General features: G+C 31.4%; 2 protein-coding genes across 2 annotated transcripts in view; one reads left to right on the forward strand and one right to left on the reverse strand.

Moving 5' to 3' along the window:
- The window catches only part of LOC129972536 (large neutral amino acids transporter small subunit 2-like), a 91,031-nt gene extending 83,194 nt beyond the window's left edge, over positions 1-7,837 (forward strand). Inside the window, exons 7-9 of the mRNA XM_056086700.1 lie at positions 261-357; positions 4,475-4,805; positions 7,384-7,837. Coding sequence (XP_055942675.1) covers positions 261-357; positions 4,475-4,805; positions 7,384-7,448 — 493 coding nt within the window. The 3' untranslated portion in view covers positions 7,449-7,837. The remainder of the gene's footprint in view (positions 1-260; positions 358-4,474; positions 4,806-7,383) is intronic.
- A 9,871-nt stretch (positions 7,838-17,708) lies between these two features.
- Positions 17,709-23,264, reverse strand: part of LOC129972631 (epoxide hydrolase 1-like) — a 28,515-nt gene continuing 22,959 nt past the window's right edge. The window contains exons 7-8 of the mRNA XM_056086840.1: positions 21,319-21,547; positions 17,709-18,239 (exon numbers count right to left, since the gene is read on the reverse strand). Of these exons, the coding sequence (XP_055942815.1) occupies positions 18,014-18,239; positions 21,319-21,547 (455 nt within the window). The 3' untranslated portion in view covers positions 17,709-18,013. The remainder of the gene's footprint in view (positions 18,240-21,318; positions 21,548-23,264) is intronic.

Raw genomic sequence — 23,264 nt, forward strand, 5'->3', positions numbered from 1 at the left:
TGCATCAGATAAAAATATCTGATACACGCGTGTAGCAAAACTATATCTGACACATTGCAAAAACGTTTATCATACAACCCTACCAACTACTATACTGAAAAAAATTAACCTATGAAAATTAGATTTGGTTTTCCGCTATGGCATAGTTTGAGACATGGCATTTCAAAAGAAATAGTTTCATATTTTAATGTAAAGGTCAATGCTCTGCGTTATTGTCTATGAAATCTTTTTTATTATTTAAAAATTTGTTTGTATTTCAGGTTCTTTGCTACAGGCGCCCACGAGGGTCAACTTCCGGAAATTCTTGGTATGATTAGCGTTCGAAGATGTACTCCTGTGCCTGCTTTACTTTTGACGGTAAGCGTTTTTCAAAGAAGAAATAGCTTCAGATTGAAAGCATCGATAATGCATGTTTTTAAATGACATTTTTTTAAACAAAATTAATTATTAAAATCCCTCCCCTCTTTTTTTACTTTCTCTCCTACTTAGTATAGGAAAAGTATAGTAATCGTCAAACACGAGATTTTGACGAATCTTCACGTTTTAGACGGCCATGAGTTCGGAAAACGCATTTTTGCAAACTTTCCATCCATCTGTCTGCCTGTGACAAAGATAATTAAAAAAGCCCTTGATTTAGATGGTATTTTTTTATACGTTCCTTATACCAAATTTCTATAAAATTTTGTGCAAAATCTGCTTAGAGAAAGTCTGTTTGTCCGGCTGTTTGAATTTAATTTAATACGATAACTGCAATACGAAGAGAGCTTGGTAGATAAAAATCTGACGCACGGAATTAATATAGTAAGGTCAACTTTTAAAATCTGAGTCAAATCCAATTATAGATTCTCTAAATGTACTGTCAGAAACATTTAAACGTGATAACTCAAAGAGGCAATGATTTAATATATTAAATTTGGAATGGGATGTTGTGATTACACTTGTAATTCTGTGTCAAAGTTTTGTTTGAATCGATCGAGAAAAACAAGTCTAAAGCACATTTTCGATTTTCGGATTCTGTTATCCACATGCCAGGGATTAATCGCCAAAAGACTCGCCAAGTATATTCGCGCCAAATATTCGTACTAATATCAGTACACTATTGTGCGCCAATGCCGTACAAGGTGTTCTTTGGTATAACATATTTATTAGAGAGTATGCAAGAAAGGTTTGGGGAGACTATTACTGCTGGTTTTTCTCCTGACATTCTGGAGCTGCATTGAAAATAATTAGCATCATTACTTTAACACAATTTTTCAGTAAAGACGATTTGAGATGCACTTAAGGACTTTTTGATGAACAAATAATGATTCCCACATGCAGCATAATTCGAATACACACACACAAAAAAAAGTATTGTGGAATGATATGTTACTTTTATTATATAGTTTCAGTTAACTTGAAATAAATTTATATCCTCGGTATTTATTGCTTTATTACTTTACCTGCACACTTTTATGGGTGTAAATAAATAAGGTTCATTGGATATTCATTATAAGTAGAGCAAGGTGAAATTTGTCATAACTGTAGGAATTCTTAATGTGGGTTTGTGGAAATTTTCTGTAAGAATTGTGGATATGGTTAATTACATTACTGGTCAAAAGTATTGCAAGTTTGAGAAATTTCATGTTTTCAAGACTAGGGCCCCCAAAAGTAGTATTTCATTTAAGAGGATATTGTTTTATGTCAATATGTTAAATTAGTCTATAGGCAAGATATCATTAAGTTATTGAACAAAAAATTATTTAATTTCAAAAAGAATAAAATAAAAAAATGTATAGATTATCAGTATCTATTTGGTTATCCATTTTGGTTCCCTATCATTGATCCATTTTGGTTCCCCATAATAAAATGAAGTAAAGAAAAAATGTCAAGTTATTTTCATCGGAAAAGATAATAAGAGTTCAAGTTAACTGAAAAGCATTTAATATTTGGTTGGGCTGCCTCTGGCTTCCATCACAGTGGCCACTCTGTTAGGCATCGAATCCACAAGATTTTTCAATACTTCTTTCAGTATTTCGTGGGGCCAATCTTTAATTATTCTTTCCTGAAGTTCTCGTTTTGTTCTGGAATGATTATCAATTATTTTCTTTATCATTATACTCCATAAATTTCAATGTTAATTAAATCTGGTTTAGTTTCCTTTCTGGTTTTAAGCTTCCAGGCCATGCGAGAACATTAATACCATGTTTTGCAAATGCAGCCTTTACCTAAAATAAAGAAAGCTTCGATATAGAGGTCAGAACTGAACTGAAACGAAATTTAAAATTAATTGTAAAGCTTGTGTTACCTTTTTCGATATATGACAGAGTTCTAGATCTTGCTGAAATATCCATTTCTGCCTTGGAAACATGCCACGAGCACTTCGAAGCTTCGAAGCAATTGATCCTTCGACACACCAACATACTTCCCACCATTCATGGTTCCCTGCACAAAAAGAAGTCGTCCAGTTGACTGATATGACATGCACCCCCACACCATTACGCTTTCTGAGTGTTTTCATGTACGAACCAGGCTTCAGGCCTCATGTTCAACTTTACTTTACGCCGAACACGGCCAGGCTTGTCAGACATTAAAGAAAAGCGACTTTCGTCGCTGAATATAACTTGTCTCCATTCCGAAATACTCCATTTTTTTGTGCACCTTGGCCTATTCTAATGGTTTTTTCCGCATTGCTTTCGTTAGTATTGGTTTTTTTCTAGGTACTTGTGTCTTGTAACCAGCTTCACAGAGCCTCCTGCGAACTGTTCTGGGACTGATAATGACAGACGTGGACTCATTCCATTCCTTTGCAAGTATAGCAGAACTTTCAAATCTGTTTTTACGGCATAATTCTGTCATTGTAGAGTCAGCACGTTTAGAAGATAACCTCGGAAGACCGCTTCTAGGATTTTTATCTATGGTTCCTTCGATTTTGAATTTCTTTATGAGTCATGAAACAGTCGAATCACTGCAGTCGCACCTATGAACAATCCTAACATTTGAAATATTTTTTGGCGCATTAAAATAACAACCTGGCGCTTCTCACGAGTTAATTCACACATTTTAAAAAGAAATGAACAGTTTAAATCAAAAAGCAATGCACAGCGAAGGCACTTCGACAGTGAAACAAACGAAATGAAATAGTTCGCAGTTAGAACGATTTTATAATAAACTACCGGGATGGCGAATCATTTCAGACGATTGCTTTAGAATAGATGACGAAATATCTTAAAACTTCTCCACCACATTTATACTAGAAAATATTACGCTAAATGAAAAAATATTACTTTTAGAGGGCTTGTTCTTGAAAAAACGTAAAATTTCTCTAACTTGCAATACTTTTGAACAGTAGTGTATTTCAAATATGTTTTCTTATTTTCTACTATAATAATATAAATTTGTTTCATTGCATTGTTACCAGATCTCAGTCTGCCTTTTGGATTTTTATATGGAATTTGTGAGAAAAACGTACTTGAAAACCTTTGATGATTCGTCAGAAATAGGAATTTTTAACTTTAATTAAATTTCTGATGCATAATTTGTTGATCATCATTAAAGTATTTTTAAGTATCAAATTGAGACAAATAGTAATTCTTTCTGACCCGTTGGTCACAAAAAAATAGGACTCTAATTTTAAAATTTTCTAAAAGAAATTTTTCACTTTGAACCTAGGAAATTACTGAAATATAGCATCTTATTTCTTTTCAGAATTACAGATGGCAGCACAATGGAACATGATTTTTGTCCATTCTGTTGCAAAGAAGTTTGAGTATTGCCAAAGCTGAGGGAAAAATTACTCAGTTGTTGAATTAATAACATCAAAAAACTATTTTTACATTTTTAAATAATGTAAAAACTGTTGGAGTTTTTCCAAACAAAAATAGCAGAGTATAAAAGAAACAGGCATTTAGATTAAAATCAAATTCTATTAATGAAAAAAATGAAAGGTCTGCATCTTGCAGAGTATACAGCTATGGTATATACACATACGGTGTCCGTTATGTTTACTTAAAAAGAACAAACATCCAACGACATCCGGAAATACAATGTACTTCCGGTTACAGAAGGATAATTCAATAATGTTGGTCCTCTGTGACCGACCTCTGCCTGATTTGAATATGCAACAAAAACCAGTTTTGCGCAATAATATTTTTGGAAGTTATGGCAGAAGCGCAACAATTCGCATTCGCTTAATTTTTAGTTAAAATTTTAATGCCAAATTTCTTTATTTCATATTATGGATAATGGATATTTATGTCTTTAATGTAATTTTTTAACGAAAATACAAATCGATGTCCAACTTTTAAATTAAATCTTTTTCTAAATTCCATAGCGGCATGCAGCAACTTACATTTTCAATGTAAGAATATTATAAGTCTTCTATTTTCTCTAATCATGTTTAATAATCTTTTATAAACACCCTGCATTACGAAATTTCTTGTCATCTTCACCGGTAACAGTTTTTAATCGTCTATTTTTTTTAAATTTATTCCAGTGCTTTATGTCGTTGATGATGCTATGCACAAGTGATATCTACGCGCTCATCAACTACTTGAGTTTCGCTCAGTGGCTGTGGACTGGACTTGTCATATTGGGAATGATGGTGTTGCGAGTGAAGCAACCTCATCTTCACAGACCTATAAAAGTCTCTCTCGTCTGTCCGATCGTCTTTCTGGCATGCTGTATATTCCTGACTGTCGTTCCCATGTTCGCCGAACCCTTCGAAACTGGAATGGTCCTGCTCGTCATGCTTGCTGGTTTGCCAGTGTATTTGGTGTTCTTCTACAAATCCAAGGGATACTCTGTGCCAAAAGATTCAATGACTAGTAAGGGATATTATTTTTACAAATGTATAATATAAAACTCCTGAAAAGCTGATGCGTGAAATAATAATAATCGGTACAATTCGTTTTTTTTTGGGGGGGGAGGCGGGATAGCCTGGTTGGTAGGGCATTGGATTTCTGTCCCTTGGGTTGCGAGTTCGAACCCCACCGGCAGAAGACTCTCCGTGTGTGTGGTGGTTGGCGCATGTATAAGTCTATCGTGGTCACAAGTTCCTCCATGTCGAGAGTAATACCACTGGTGGTACTGTTTCAGGGGTGATCGTTCTCTCATTCAGGTTTAAATTACGATCTGTGGATGAGTGAATGAAATGCTACTGAAAAAACAAGAGACGCACCCTTGGCTTAAAATCACTGACTTCTAAAGTGAGTGGGCTTGTCTATGACAAGTGCCATTAGAAATAATAACAACAACAATTCGGTTTTACCGGCGCCCAAAAGCGCCAAGAAAAATTTCGCCAAATTATAAATATATTCTCAAGTATCCAGTTAATAATCGCATACAGCTTAACAATTGAAATTGCCAAACTGTCGAGATTTTTTCTTGGCGCTATTTAATTTCCGTTACAGCCGGCAAGTACTTAATAATTTGCCTCTCGAGATGGCACTTTTTTTTGCTCCCACATGTATTCTATCCGATAAAAACTATAATTATGTACAAAGATGTCCCCTTATTATAGCAGTCTTGATGATATTAAGATTTCCTGAAGCTGGTAAACAGAATTTCGAATTAAGTAATAACAATAACACTCGCATATTTCTCTAGAATTGGCGAGTGTGTTTTGCCTAAACTTCACCACCACCCTGGCAGTATACCTAGGTTGCTTGCAAGTGAATTTCGGAGCTCTTATAATAAAGATGTATATGTGTAAATCTTATTTTTAAACCCGTTAACTAATTTATTTGATAAATTTTCAAGCATCTCAACTACCCTCTTTTTTCTAAAGTACTAATTACAGTCTTTACCAATAAAAACTGCCATTCCCTTTGCCTTTTCGAAAAAAGAAAAAAAAAAGACACGTTTAATATATATCTAAAAACTTCAATGGCTGAAGAAAAAAATTTCAAATGATGCTTATATTGTATTTTAAATACAAATGTTGGAAAATGGTATTGATTGGTAATTTAACTGTTCCATTGGTTTTTTTCTATGAATAAATAGTTTTACCAGCATTCACAACATTGGAGTTAAATATTTACTTTTATCAATACTAAATGTCTAGCCATTATGAAAATAACTAAAATATTTTAATTATTCCATTCAAATAAATGTCACCGAACAGTCATTAGACTATAAATGGATCATTAAAGAAAGGAAAAATAAAAACCACTAACAATTTAAAAAATAGCACTTTTTGATTTTTTTAAAAAAATAATTTAAATTTATGTCTGTGTTGATATCACTATTTTAACTATCTTTTTATATATTTTTTCCCACTGCTTTCGTAAAAGGATCAGTGAAATAAATGCAATGCAATTTCCTGATTGGAATAAATTTAAATAAAATATCTCTTAGATTGGACCTCACACTCAACCGGCTTTGTCTATGAAGTATTATAACATATAATCAAGATTTAATATGTAAGAGCCATATTAAAGAAATGAAAAAATATTTTATTGATAAATATATCGTTAATTTAAATAAATTAAATTAATATATTTTTGGCGTGCTATATTTATTGCACATTATTTAAAGTAGGAAAATATCTTACTTTCATTATTTAAAAAAACTGATTATTCTTAATATAAAAGTTTTGGAAAGTAATCATTATATCAATATTTACATATATTAAGAAATAGAGGAACATTATTAGATAAATATAGGATACTTAAAATAAATAGGAACCATTTAATGTTTTAAATATCTAGTGCAAAGTATAAATTTCGCAAAAGAAGATCTAAAATAGTTATTAATTGTTTGTGACTTTCAAATTATAATTATTAAATATTTATTAATTTTTAACTTCTTGAATGTAATATACGAGAATCCTCCATTGAATGATACTCTTTTTAAGCTTTTAGAAGCTAACATTACATAATTCTTGTACATTGTAAATCAATCGGAAAATGCCAGGTAATCCATAAATACTTCTGTACTGTTTAAAGGATTAGTTGAATGAATGCTCCAAGATATTCCAAAACCTGAAAAAAACATTGATAGTTAAATGTATGAGAATCCTCCATTGAATGATACTCTTTTTAAGCTTTTAGAAGCTAACATTACATAATTCTTGTACATTGTAAATCAGTAGGAAAATGCCAGGTAATCCATAAATACTTCTGTACTGTTTAAAGGATTAGTTGAATGAATGCTCCAAGATATTCCAAAACCTGAAAAAAACATTGATAGTTAAATGTCTTTTAAGTCAAATCCTTTAACCACTTCCTCCGTATTAAAAATAATTATTTTTTTTAAATTTCTTTTCCATTTATTTATTTTTATAAATTTATTTTAAAGGCAATCATTTTTAGATATTTATTTAAAGTGTTTTATTTTGTCATTGTATGACATCTTTTTTAACAATTTCTCTTTCATTAAACCTTATTTATTTTTTATTTTTAGTGAGAATTACGAGGCTTCTGCAAAAAACTTTGGAAGTTGTTAATCCGGATGAAAAATTCTCATGAAACTTTCACCAGATACCTGTCTGAAGAAGCTAACAGACATTTTCCAAGAATTACTTAACCTCAACAAATTGTTGATGGTCAAGTTCATATTCTGCATTCATTGTATTACGTATAATAGCGCTATTTTATTTTGCTGTGTGGTACAACAAGTTATAATGTATACAGTGTGCTTTAAAATGGATGTTGTGGACGTTAAAGGCATCTGTTGCCAAGCATGCATACATATATGATTTTGTGTTGTGAAATATGCAGTATTCTGTTTTCTGTAAAACTGTGATCATCTTCATTGGTTATTTTATTTGCCTGTTATGAAAACTGGAGCCATTATTGCGTTTTAGAATTGTATTTATGTCACTGATATTCAAAATAAATGTTTAAATGTAATTTTATTTACAGTTTTTTTAAATCTTATAGTTAAAATAAATTATTTATTTGCGGTGGATTATTTATTTGCAGTGGGATTCAAAATCTAAGTGCCTACTGATGGGAGAATTAAAAAATAACAATTGGCTAAAGTCATGCAGAAAAATAAGACCGGAAATGTCAACCTGATGAACCAGAGGGCGCTATGCAGCATTGTAGCTTGATTTCAACACAGCCGAATAAATTTGTTTGTGCGTAAATGCCTAGAGGTGTAATATTAATCGTGTAATTCCACGTCCACAAGCACAATGCGATGAATTCTGAATAGAGATAATGTTATGATATTGAATAACAATGGCCTTTTAAACAATTTTACTTACAGATTATTATAAATAAAGGGCGTATTATAATAAGGATGTAAAAATTTAATCTGTAAATCGGTTATAAAAGATATTATTAACTGCAACTGTATAACTCAAAAGTTAATGACGGATCTAGTTGCCTTTTCCCACAGAAATCACTTTCAAGGGATTAAAAGTATTTATTGTAAAAAAAGTATTAGTTTGGTGTCTATGTCGTGAAAACTTTCAATAACTGATTCTAATTGCAGTTGCGTCATTCTAAATCTGTTACATGCTTCAGTGGCTTGAATTGCCCAATACATATTTTCTGATTCTCAATAATTAATCTATCATTAAATACAAATTCGTATTTATTCACGGACACGAAAAACACACATGAAGACAAAGACATTCACAGTTGCATTCTCTAATTAGACAATAAAAACAAACAAGAACTCTGATTCAAAAACTGCCCGTGCGGCGATCACTGGTAAAAAAAGAGAAAATGCATTCCTATGTCAGAACAGTGTAATCTAATTTCAATATAGCTGCAGAGAATAGTTACAGTACGAATGCCCAGAGGAAGAAGCATGTGTAAGGAACAGCTGACAATAACCCAAGGCAGTTGGCAAATGCTGGTTAATACTTTGTTAATCAAAACGCAATCGTCACAAATCTTCTCGGTTGAGTTTCAGTAACACTTCATTTGTTACAATCATTGAATAGATCAGAGATTACGGTATGATTCTGCTGTCAGGATTGCGAAACGTTCACTAACAACTAAAATGCTCGCCAAAAAATTGATGTCATATATATTTTTTTTTCTCGCAGAAAGTACTATTGCGTTGCTCTAATGAAAGATTTTCAATTTACGCATTGTAGGATTGCTGAAATGGTGAGCTACTGTTAAACAAGTAATACAAAAAAAAATTAATTCAATTCCTGCTTAGGTAAACGAAGACAAATTTTATTTTAGTTACTTTTTATTAAATAATTATCAAAAAAATTATTAAGTATCGCAAGAATTGAATTCACATTCTTCACCTTCACGTGAAAATTACTGAAATCCTTGCATTTTACCGATTGAGCTACTGCCTGTTGATTTCAATTTTCATTACAAACTGATAAAACTCTATTTAAAGTATTAAAAATTAATTAATTTTAATTAATGAATTAATTGAAAAAACTGTATTAACATCAAGTGTCATCTAATACAAGTTATACTACACATATTATAACTCGTGATATCGTCTGTTTCATTTAAGGAAAAGGGATGGGGGAATCGATCTTTTAAAATTTAAAACTCCGTTTAAAAAAAATGTTTAATTATAAAACCAGAATGCAATTTACTCTAAAAATGTGAATACAGAAACACAAGTGTAATTGAAATCTGTCAATCTCATTTCAGTAAATCGACAGAAGATAAGGAAAAGGTATGATAATATTACAGCTATTTTGCTATATATGCTTATGTGCTACGTCGTTCTGCTATGAGGAAAAACTTTACTTAATAAATTAAAATTGGATGAGACAGTATCATCTTGTTTTATATCAAATACACAAAAATATCAAATATACAAAACTGATTGATTTTCAAGTACTCAGTATCAATTTTTAAGCTCCATTGACAACGATTGGTAATTCAATATATTAATAACAACAGCATTCCTTTCAATTGGGTAAAATATGAATCTAATAGAAAGTATCAGATAGATATAATGTAATTCGCTCTCTTGTTTCGGCGACTGTGTGAGCATACGTGTTATTTTTTAACTATATATAGTTCATTCCCAACCATAACTATCCTTTACCTTGTGTAACGGTGAAGAATCTCCATTAACACTGAAGAACCACCGCCTTCACTTATAACTTACTTGATTGGCTAAGACATTCTTTTTCTCTTCTCATCCACCCTTCAATCATGGTCAAAACCAATGACAATTCATTTAATTATAAAATTTAATGCATATTATTAAAAATTTAATGTATAAAAAATAGTACTTACTTTTTAATCGTATACCAATGGTGAACGTATTAAATAAATATGCCATTGACAGTCATATACAAAATTTTAGTTGTTGTGATTTATGGCACTTTACAAGCCCACTGACAGTTATCTGTCAGCGATTTAAGCCGAGTGAGCGTCTCTTGTTTTTTCAGTTGCCCAACTAGGGCCAAGAGTACGATTTGGCTACTTCATGCGTCACATTCGCTTGCACAACCCCTTTTTGCAGGAGGGCACATTAACGCACCTGACAGATAGAGCACATAAGAACAAACATGTTCGAACCCGGGACGCCCAGATCACGAGGAAGACGCGCTACCCCTCTGCCAGAGTGCCGGTGAAATTTAGTTATAAATTCATAAATAAATCATCAAGATATTCAGAAATAATTTTTAAAAAAATTATAAAATAGGTTGGAATCTACTTTAACATGCTCTTTGAATTTCTCGCCAATATTGTTATCTTAACAAGTTTACCTTTTCAGTCGCATTAATATCATTGAGATTCTTGACAATGTCAAAAGAAACATGAAAAAAAGATGTCAGCAAAAATATAAATAGTGCAAATAGGTATCAATACCAAATCTGATATAAATACCTTAGATTTTGTAAATTGATAATATGATCAGGAAAAGACAGGCATCAAGATTTTGTCTGATACTCAGAAAAACTTTTATACGAAAAACATATTATAATCACTTTTATCAGCATAACTTAGTTACGTAAATGAGTTTGCATAGACAAGATAAATTTTCTATGGAATAATTCAAAATTCTGCTTTCGTTGTCAAAGACAAAATCGGAATTTTAACTTGCAAGTCAGGCGTGTTTTTTTAACAGTTTTTACTTTTTCATATACGTAGTAAACAGAAAATATTGTTATCATTAAAGAATTCGAACTCGGGATTTTGATGAATGTCCACATTTTAGAAATTCCTGAGTTCGAGAAGTGCATTTTCAGAAAATATCCGTCTATCTGTCGGTGGCTAACTCAAAAACGCTTAGGGCTAGACAGATGAAATTTGGTACATGGTCTTTACATCTAATTTGTAAATTTCTATCAAATTTTGAGCAAAATACTTTAAGAGGAAGTCTGTCTATCCGGCTGTTAGAATATCAGTTAAATATAAAATAATTACAGAATGAAGAGTTAGACAAAATTACACAGATTCATCATCTATAGTGTAGACATCTCTCAGATTTTAAGCCAAGTTCAAGAAGGGTCTATCTGTCTGCCTGTCTAACCATCTGTCGGTCTGTACCCTCAGAAAAGTGCAAACGCTATAACTCAAAAACGCTATTACTTAAATATATCAAATTTGGTACGGGGTTATGTTACTACAAGTGTAGTTTTGTGTCAAATTTTGTATCAATCGGTTGGGGAATACGCGTTTAAAATTCGAATTTAATTTTTAGATACTATTTACCCCATGCTAGAGATTAAACGGCGAAAATTTCGCCAAGTATTCCACAATAGATTCAATGAAAATGCTAAATCCACGTCAAAGGTTGATAGTTCGTAACTATTGAAAGCCAATGGGCATTCTGGATGGTGTTTTCTGAAATGACACCTTTATTAGAGAATATGCAAAGAAATATTGGGAAAATTTCTTTTTGATTTATCACTAGATGTGAAAGGAAGTTACACATTTAGCGCAAGGAATCGTTTCGACCGTTTTCTCCACAACTTCCACTCCTTTTCTTTCATTTAAAGAGGATTTTTAAAAATGCAGTTTCAGATTTTTACTTTTTTTATAGGTGAAATTATATAAAAAGAAAGTTTTATTCATCAAAAAAATCCTATTTCAATATCTTGGCGAATCTTTACATTTGAGACTTCTTTGAAACCGAAAAAACAGATTTTTTAAAATATATATTTGCGTGTTTGCAAGGACAACTCAGTACTCATGTTAGTACTCAGATTTAGTATCTAAAGTATAAAATAGTGTCATATTTTGAACAAAATTTGTCAAATATTTGACCGTCTGCCTGTCTGACTGCAATTTCATACATGTAAACAAGACAACCTAAAGATTTAAATAAATACCATTTGATATGTAATCTTGCTTAAACTTGCGATTCTGTGCCCAATTTTGGTTTAAGAGGCTCGAAAATAGATTTTCTTTACTATACTACGAAGCAGAAACTCCGATGTGCGGGACTTTGAAAATAAAAATCTGAGCACTAGTGGAGTTTACGGCTTTGCCGAAGGCCACAATTTTTTGTGAGGTGAAAAAAAAAATGCTAGAAAATTTGGTGGGACCACTTCTTTTTGCTCTATTTAGTCAGTGTCCGTATTTTTCCTAATTTTATGTTTACTTTCTCTTATACGAAGTATACAGAAAGTCTTAAAATGATCAAAAAATTCGAATCAGAGACTTTTGACAAAGATAACTGAAAAATACTTTGAGTTAGACAGATGAAATTTGGTATGTGATCCTTCTATCAAACTTTCAGCAAAATCCGTTCAAACGAAGTCTGACTGACCGGTTGTCTGAATATGCGTTAACAATATAACTACAAAATAAAGAGAGCTAGATAGATAATATTCAGTACTCAGATTTAATATTTATAGTACAATATCCTTTATAAAATTTTGAGCCAAACTCAATAAGGGTTTGACCGTCTGTACTTTCAGAAACATGCAAAAGCAATTACATAAAAATGCAATGACTTGAATATATCAAATTTGGTATGGAATTTGGTGACTTTAAATGTAGCTTAGTGTCTTTTTTTGTTTGTTTGTTTGATTAGGCTGGGGAAGTTATATCACTGACTCTTCGACCCACCCGAAAGCACATAGAAAAGGAAAACTGAATAACTGGACCGCCACAACATCAACATTTTCGGGAACTGTGGTTGAGTCCTAAGGGCATTCACCGGCCACGGTACAACCCTTCCCGAAGGAAGTACGTTCCGTCATCAATGGGAGGAACCAGATCCCCCACCTATTTATGTACCATCCAGGGTGGCGATATCGAACCACCATACCGAAACATCTTATCCTCTTTTCGAGGTGCCCCGGGGGGGGGAGGGGGATAAGTTGGGAAAAACACTTCTAAAGCACAAAATCTCTTTCCAGATGCTATTAACTGCGTGCCAAGGACTAATCGTCAGAATATTGTCCAAAAACTGTATAATTGATTACTAAGAGTGTAAAATACAAGTCGAAGATTAATATTTCCTAACTAATGCCTCCCAATGCACCCTACAAGGTATTTTCTAAGATAATACCTTTATTACAGAATATACGAGAAAGTTTTTGGGAGACTACTACCTTTTGTTCAACATTAATGTTGATGGATTTCTGATATAAGATCTGATATGGATTTAAAAATCCCAATGAATCAGTTGCAATAAAATCCCTCCTAAAATTTTTCAGGCTGGAATAGTAAACATGTGCCGTCACGTCACGGAAATATTCAACACGAAAACCCGTCGGTGAAATATTTCAATCTTTGGAATAGTAAACACGTGCTAAATATCACCCAAAACAATACAAATATTAAATATTTTTTCGTGATTAACATTTGAAATTCGAGCTTTTAAGAACATTTAGTCATTTTTATAATAACCTGCATTCCAAATTGTGTGACCGCAAGTGTGATACCCCCCCCCCTTTATCGTATACGTAGCACAGAGAAAGTATAGTAATCGTCAAAAAAAATTCGAACTCGAGATTTTGATGAATCTCCACATTTTAGACCTGCCTGAATTCGAAAAATCAATTTTTGGAAAATGTCCGTCCGTCTGACTACGACAAACGTAACTCAGAAAGACTTTGAACTAGATGGTTGAAATTTGGTATATTATCTTTTCACCAAATTTGCAGATTTCTAACAAATTTTGAGTAAACACTGTTTAAAGGAAGTCCCTTTGTCTGATTATTCGAATATAAATTAACATGAGAGTTACAAAACGAAGAGAGCTAGATAGCTAAGATTAGGTACATAGATTTGACATCTATAATATAGACACCTCTCAAATTCCTAAGAAAACCAACAAAGGGTTGACTGTCTGTCGATTTGTACTTACTAAAACAAACTAACGCAGTAGTTAAAAAACTCAATGAATTAAATATGGGATTTTGTGTGTGCAGAGCAGTTTTGTGTCAAATCTTTGTTTTAATTGGTTGAGAAAAACGCGTCTAAAACACAAATTCGATTTTCGGATACTATTAACCGCATGCCAGGGATTAATCGCCAAATATCTCGCCAAGGATGACACGATCGATTCAATAAAAATGATAAATTCACGCCAAAAGTTAATATTTCGTAATTGCTGTACGCCATACAAGGCGTTCTCTGGCATGACAAGTTTATTAGAGAGAATACGAGAAAGTTTTAGGGAGACCGTTCCTATTGGTTTAAAAATTGGCATTGGCAGCGATTTATGTAATGATGTGCCAATGTGGACATGAAAATCCAGCTCAGCTTCAGACAAAAATTTAGTAATGTTTGTTGAATAAAATAAATATAGCATCTACTTAATATTCAAAATAGATGCAGAATTTTACACCATAGCACGGAAAACAAATATGGGCGGTATTCTTTCTCAAATTTTGCGCATAACTAGACGCTGACATCACTTCTTGTATTTTGGTTTTGTGCAAATAATTTTCGTAATATGATTCACTGAAAATCTGGAAATAGAAATTAGCTATTGTTTCGAAATAATGCACAATTTCTTCGCTCATTTACACTAAAAAACTTTGTGAGATTTAAATTTATCGTAAACAAAATATAGAGTATATATCATTAACAATATACTGCAAAAGTAAAAATAATTCGAATTTGACGAATCTTCATCTTAAATCTATCAAGAAAAATATATTTCGCATGTATCTGTTGGTCAGTCAGTTTATTTGTCTTTTTGTACGTGACAAAGATGATTCAAAGATAGACTGATGGAATTTGGTATATGGATTTTATACCAAAGTTGTACATTTCTATAAAAAATTCGAACTCGAGATTTTGACGAATCTCCACCTTAAATCTATATAGAAAAATATATTTGTCATGTGTCTATCGGTCAGTCAGTTTATCTGTCTTTTTGTCTATGGCAAAGAGGATTCAAAGATAGACTGATGAAATTTAGTATACGGCTTTTACGCCAAAGTTGTAGATTTTTATCAAAAATTTGAACTGGAGATTTTGACTAATCTCTACCTACCTCCTTCTAGAAAAATATATTTGGCATGTATCTATAGGTCAGTCAGTTTATTTATATTTTTGTCTGTGACAAATATGATTCAAAGATATAATGATGGAATTTGGTATATGGTTTTTACGCCAAAAACTTTAGAGTTTTATCAAAAATGTGAACTCAAAATATTGCCCACGTTAAATTTAGAAGCGTTCCATATAGAAAATTTGGCGTTCCACATAGAAAACACATTTTTGGCATTGTATTTATCAGCCAATTAGTCTATCTGTCTGTGACAAAGATAATTCAAAGATGGACTGATGGAATTTGGTATAGTGATTTTATGTCAAACTTGTAGATACCTATCAAAAATTCGAACTCGAGATTTTGACGAATCTCCACCTTCCTCTAGATTTACATATTTGGCATGCATCTGTCGGTCAGATAGTTCATCTGTCTCTTTGTCTATGATAATGATGATTCAAAGATAAACTTATGGAATTTAGTATCAGGTTTTTTACGCCAAAGTTGTAGATTTTTTATCAAGAATTCGAACTCTTGATTTTAACGAATCTTCATCTTAAATCCATCTAGAAAAATATATTTCGCATGTATCTGTCGTTCAGTCAGTTTATCTGTCTCTCTCTCTGTGACAAATACGATACAAAAATAAACTGATAGAATTTGATATAAGATTTTCACGCCAAAGTTGTAGATTTCTATCAAAAATTCGAACTCGAGATTCTGACATATCCCACTTTAACTCCATTTAGAAAAACCCATTTTCGGCATTGTGTCTCTCAGTCAGTCTATCTGTCTGTGACAAAGATAATTCAAAGATAGACTGATAGAATTATTTGATAAAAGGTTTTCACGCCCAAATTGTGGATTTTTATCAAATTTAGTGCAAAATCCGTAAGCTGTCCGAATATAAATTAATACAATAATTACAAAAAAAAATATCTAAGATAAGTTTTGGTACAGAGGTTTAATAACTAAATGTGCATAAAGATGGTATGGATACTGTCAAATTTGATACCAAATCGATCGATGATTTCATTTTCACAAGCAGGCAGATGTGATAACTCGATAACGCCATGACTTACAAATATATGTATATACCAAAATTCATTTATTTAGCTACAACTGTAGTTCTGCGTCAAACTATACTTTCATTCCACTAACAACAACGCTTCTAAAACACAAATTTGTTTTCTCGAGTATCTATTGCTAAATTCAGGGTATAATCGCCAAGGTCGCCACTGCAGTTTAAACAAAAATTCACGTTCTACTATAATTCAAGCCAAAGATCAAGTTGTCTTAACTATTGTTCGCCAATGCCATGCAAGGCATTCATTACCTTACCCAAATTCAACAATTAATGCATAAGAGGAAAATAACATGTTTATTATAAAGTAAACGAGAAGGTTTGAGGGAGACCACACTAGCTGGCTTCATTAAAAAAAATATTTGAGAATAAGCTTTATTCATAATATTATTATTATTATATGTCTTAATTTTGGATGTCGGTCTTAAAAATTTAAAGAAGGGGGAAAAAAATTAATTTTACTTCATAAGATGTAAAAAGAATAAAAAGGCTTAGTATTGACTTGTTATTTGTTCGATACTGAATTTGACGCGAACGTTCAATTCATAGAAATATTTTATCATCTGTTTTTATCAAACTTTTTCTTTTTATTTAATGTCTAACTTTATTGAGTGTTACAAAATAGATACTTAGAATCCAGAAAAACTTCAAATTTAAAACTTAATTGATTATGAATTTACATTTTTAAAATCGAATTATCGTGATCCAAAACAAAACTTTGTCAAGAAACATTTTAAAGTTAAAGACATTTCTTTTAATTTTTTCGCTATCCTTACCAACGATTGTAAGAATCCAGAAAAACTTCAAATTTAAAACCTAATTAAGTATGAATTTACATTTTAAAATCGAATCATCGTGATCCAAAAGAAAACTTTGTCAAGAAACATTTTAAAGTTATAGGCATTTCTTTTAATTTTTCGCTATTGTTGCCAACAATTGTGATTTGCTGCTAAAAATTATTTCCTCTATAACGTGGGGAAACAAATTATAGTGGCGCCATCTTTCGGTAAAAGAAGGAAAGGGAAACGAGACGCAAGAAATATGTTGTTGTTTTTTGTTTGTTTAAATAGAAACTATCAACAGAAAATCTATTTACCTATAATTTCTCATTTTTTTATATATTTTTTTTTACTCTTACAATTTTACATTAGAAATGAAACAAAAAAAAAGTAGTATTAGCTTCTTTCGTTCATATATTGAATTTATATTTACAACATTAAAAAAAAAACATTTTTATTATTGACCAATATAACAAGGACAATTTACAATATGACCAACAAATAAAAATGCTTGATAATTTTGATAAACAAAAGCTTAAATAATACTATAGAAAAAGTAGTAAGATAAAGATAGAAAAAATACTAAGATACTATAGAAAAGTACTAAGATAATACTAAGAAAAGTACTAAGATACTAAAGATAAAGGATATTGAACATATTTCCTTTACGTAACAAACATTAAAATGCATAAAGTTAGAAATCAACACATTTTTAAATCTATGTCCATATATATATATAAATGAAAAGAAAAGCATTGCCACTAGTAATAGCAGATACCATCGGCAATGTGTATTTTTCTTTTTTTGTTTGAAGTTATTTATTTATTTATTTTTTAAATTTTTTAGAAGATCGATTTTCTATTAATTGTATAAATTTCAAAATATCTTGAGCGAGTAACTGAGGTTCCTCCAAGGCTGCAAAGTGTCCTCCTCTAGGCATAATAGTGTAGGACGCTAGATCTTCTACCATGTTTTCCATCATATATTTGGGAAGCATGAATATTTCATCAGGGAAAAAGGCAATTCCACAAGGCACAGTCAAAGGTAATCCACTGTAACAAAAAAAGAAAAAGATATATAAAAGATTTATTTATTGTCATTTGGGGATTCAATTTGGGGTTTTTGAAACCTCAAAATGCACAGGCAGAAAATAGGCGATTTCTCGCATCTGAGGTATCAATTTTACGTTTTTAGGGTTATTAGAAAATGGTAAAATAGGCAACATATTGCAAATTTGGCAACATATCGCCAACAAAAAGTTACAACTTGGAGAGAATATCAGCCATGAACCCGATTCTCCTGTCTAGCCAATAAAGGGCAAGGTCGTAAGATGTTATCGCACGAAGAAACACAGAGAAGAAAATGGGAATGAATGCGAAACAGAGGGAGGAGGTATATATATATATATATATATATATATATATATATATATATACCTCCTCCCTCTGTTTCGCATACCTATATATATATATCAGATAGTACTTATATAGGTAGATTTTACATATCATTCTCAAGGGAATGTACTTGAATATTTACAACTGCTTCACAATTTTGAATTTTATTGCTGGTTTGTGCTGACAGTTATGCAAATATCAAGAAAATTCTATATTATTCATTTCAAAAATTTATTAAAGAATTATTTTTGAGAATTTTGATTAGATTTTAGTACATCCTTTAGACAAATTGTTTAAAGTATCGTAACATTCTTTATTTACAATTTATCCTTTTAATTTTGTTTCAGTATGTTACGGGTTTTGTGAATTTTTGTCATATTTTACTATAAAATGGAACTCTATAAAAACCTTTGACAGTTAAAAAATTTTTATTGCTTAAATTGAATTTTGCATGTAATCATGATCATAAAATGCTGTTACAATGCTTAATTTGATGAAATGGTCTCCAAATGTATGCAGATACTTTAAAAGTTTCCGTTTTTAGTAATTTATTGCAAATTGAGTACTGGTTTTCCAGATATTGTGATGCCATTTCCTATCTCTTTATATAAACTGCTCTGACAATTAATAAGATCTTTTTTCCCGAACGTTGAACAGTGGAACATTTAATTCGATTAAATATTTGATTAAATAAAATGAAAATGATTTAAATTTTATTGTCTTTTTCATATATTTCAATTCATTTTAATTCAATTCAAATTAGTATGATTAAAAAGATTTTTAATGAATTTTAATTAATTCATTTTAAAATGAAGTAAAATTGAAATTTCTGCTCCAATTTTTTTCGAGTGCTACGTCGGAAAAACCTTCAAGATTTCGATAATTAGTACATTTAAGATTCGATTAGATTTCATTACTTTGTTAATTTTTAAATAATAAAAATTTAAAAAAATATTGCCTCAAAGTGGACATTCTTACCATTCAATGTTGTATTTAGCAATTCTAGATCTGGTGTAATGTGATGTAAAATTCCCCCCCCATACTTTATTTCTTATTTTAATGTTAATTTTATAGTGATAAAATTTATAATGACATACGCAGAAAAAATTTTAGATACAGCAAGTCTATTGTAATATGAACTAATTTTTTTCGCATTTTAGGAAAATTAAAACTCATGAGGACATTCTGAAGGAATTGTGTTACGCAATATAATTCAATCAACTTTTGCATTGCCAAACAACACAAAATTGGAAATACTTCACGTCTTGAGTCTAAAGCTTTCAACTGGAAAACCCACTTACGAACTCAACTAAGTCATTCATCGTTTCTATAATCTATATATTATTCTAGAATCAAATCGAATGATAAGCCAAAGGTGTTTTCAGGAACCCGTACGAAACCATGAATAATAAAGGATGCAGAGCATTCTTGGAATCAAATCATGAGAATTATTTCGCCAAATAGCCTTCCTAAAGAAAATCTATCTAAAGCGAATTTTCTTAAAATCACATAGGGATTGTGAAATGTGGAGAAGGTTTGAAAAACAATTTCCTTCATAATTTCTCTTTAATTCTGAGTTACTTCAATACATCAAGTACAAAATTTATAAATACGTGTTTTTAAGTAGCTGGAATCATTTTAAATTGAGTTAAGGTTAATATAATCTGCTGATTTTGAAATAATAAAACTGCTGTATAAACCAGGATGAGTGGTCTAGCCATAACTACATCTCATACTCTTTAATAAACTCGTTATACCAAAGAACGACTTAAATGGAATTGGTGTACAATAGTTGAGAAATGTTAAATTTTGGCGTCATTTTTTTAGTGAATCCATTGTGCCATCTTTGGCGATTAATCCCTGGCATGCGTTAATGCGTTCGAAATTCAAATATAAAACCAGAGAGATAAGTCTCCCCACAACTTTCTTGCATATTCTCTAATAAATTCGTCATGACAGAGAACGCTTTGCAGGGCATTGGCAAACAATACTTACAAAATATTAACAATTTGAATTTAGCAGTTTTACTGAATCTGTGGCATCATCCTTGGAGAGTTATTTGGCGATTAATCCCTGGCATGCATTAATAATATCCAAATATCTGTTTTAGATACGTTTTTCTCAACCATTTGAAATAAAAATTTGAAACAAAACTATATTTGTAGTCACAAATTTTCATATCAAATTTGATATATTTATGTCACTGAGTTTGTGAATTATCGCTTATACTTATTTCTGAAAATATAGACCAACAGACAGTCACCTCGCAATTGGATTGGCGCTCAAAACTTGAAGGATGTCTACACTATTGATGTTAAATCTGTGTAATCTATATATAAATTTTATCTATACAGATCTCTTCATTATGTATTTATCGTGTTAACTTATATTCGAATTGCCGGATAAACAGAGTTCCTGCGAACAGATTTTACTCAAAATTTGATAAATATCAGCAAATTTTGTATAAAAACCCAGTACCGAATTGCAAGTGTCTAACACAAATCATTTTTGGTTTATTTCTGTCACAGAGATACAGAAATTTTCTAAAAATGTGTTTACGAACTGTGGAAGATCTAAAACCTGCAGATTCGTCAAAATCTCCAGTTCGAATTTTTTGACGATAATTATACTTTTTCTATACTACGGATACGAATATGTAAAAATGCTGTTTTTTTTGTTAAAACACTACTTTACATTAATTTAATAAAAGCATTATTTAAACATAGTAACTACTTACTTTTCATGCTTCCTTTGCAATACAGCAGATATGCTCTCCTTAAGGAATCTTGCTCCGTTTCCGAAATGATCGCTCACCCATATTATAGTGATAAGTGTTAGAAGATCATCAAAGAATTTTCCTTTTAAATCGCCTTCTTGCGGTTGTGAATGATGCGAATTCTTTTTGAAGAGAAATTTCTCTAAGACGTGAATTGCCAGTGCTGTGGGACTGTCAGTTACAGCACATCCTAATGAAAAAAGGCAATTAAGAAAACATTATACCCAACAAGTCCATGATGCAAGTGACAGATGCAGTTAATATGAATAATTTGAGCATTTTCAACTAGGATTAGTGGATAATTCAGATGTTCACTTTGATTCCTTGAATTCCATATCACATACTGTTAAATTCCGTTTAAAATTGGAATTCGTTTCAATTAATTTGTAATCAAATACTACTCCAAGGGAGAAATATTTCAAGCTATATATATATATATATATATATATATATATATATATATTTATATATATATATATATATATATATATATATATATATATATATATATATATATATATATATATATATATATATATATATATATAATGTGTGTGTGTGTAGGACTCAGAAATCACTACCATTTTAGAACGCACATTTAATTACATTTAGGACGATTAGGACATTTAGGATATATATACATTAACATAAAAGAATTGAACATTCAGTAGATTTCGTCGAATACGTCGCGTCACGTCTCGTCTTTACTCTCGTCCAGATCCGTCTGATCTGCTCTCCGTCTAACCAGCGTCAACTCCGTCTAACAACCAGCAGATGGCGCTCGCCAACAGGCGCTCGTCACTACATTCGGCGATCCTGACGTCTCTTTCGTCCTCGAAAGTTAAAGTAGAAAAATCTGAAAGAATAAAAAAAAGAAAACAATATCTGGAAAAACAATAAACATTTTTTTTTTTTTAGTCTGAAGACCATGTTTTCATGAAATCGGCTGCTGTGGAAGTTGTATTTGGTCCGTCATGACATCCAACTTTTTCCACGTCATAGCGATCCTTAGGTTTAACCTTAACAATCCGATATGGTCCATGAAACTTTGGTCTCAGTTTGAGTCCAGTTCCAAACTGCGTCCGTTGTATGGCCACTAATTCACCAAGTTTGTAGATGCGCGCCACTTTTCTTCGTTTTTTGATACTTTTGCGATTCTCTTCTTGCATCTTCAAAATGTTTTCCCTTGATTCTTCTCTCATATTATTTCGATCTTCCATCATTGCTTTTGTGTATTCTTCTTCCAATATTTCCTTTAAATGTAAATCAGTTGTATCTTTTAATTTTACACCAGTTAAAAGCTCAAACGGGGTAAACTTTGTACTCCTCGAAACAGTACTATTGATTATTTTTTGCACTGATGCAACATGTTTATACCATTTGGTAGGGTCTGTTATTGAGAGTTTTGATAGAATGGGTATTAAAATTTTATGCATTATTTCAATTTGCCCATTTCCGCGAGGAATTCCAGTGCTAATTTTGAAATGTTCAATATTTTCATCCTGACAGCATGTTTCAAATTCTTTTGAGGTAAAAGCTGAACCTCTGTCTGTTATTATTCTTGTCGGATTTCCAAAAGTAGATTGTTGAAGCTTAAGTTTAGTTATTGCATCCTGAGTAGATGTTGATTTAACCGGATACAACCAGACAAATTTTGTAAAAGCGTCGACTATTGAAAAAATATGCTGATAGTTCTTATTTGTAGAAGGCACAGGGCCAATGAAATCTATGTGATATGTACTTAAAGGCAAATTTTCTTTTGGGATGGGGTTAAGGAAACCTTCACCTTTCCCACGTTTCTTATTACAAAGAATACACTCCACGCAATTGGCAATCACACTTGACCTCAACTTTGGTATGTAAAATTCTTGCTTTAAAATTTCTTCCGTCTTAGCCACAGCGTAATG

This window comes from Argiope bruennichi, chromosome 6 (assembly GCF_947563725.1).
Source record: "Argiope bruennichi chromosome 6, qqArgBrue1.1, whole genome shotgun sequence".
NCBI lineage: Eukaryota > Metazoa > Arthropoda > Arachnida > Araneae > Araneidae > Argiope > Argiope bruennichi.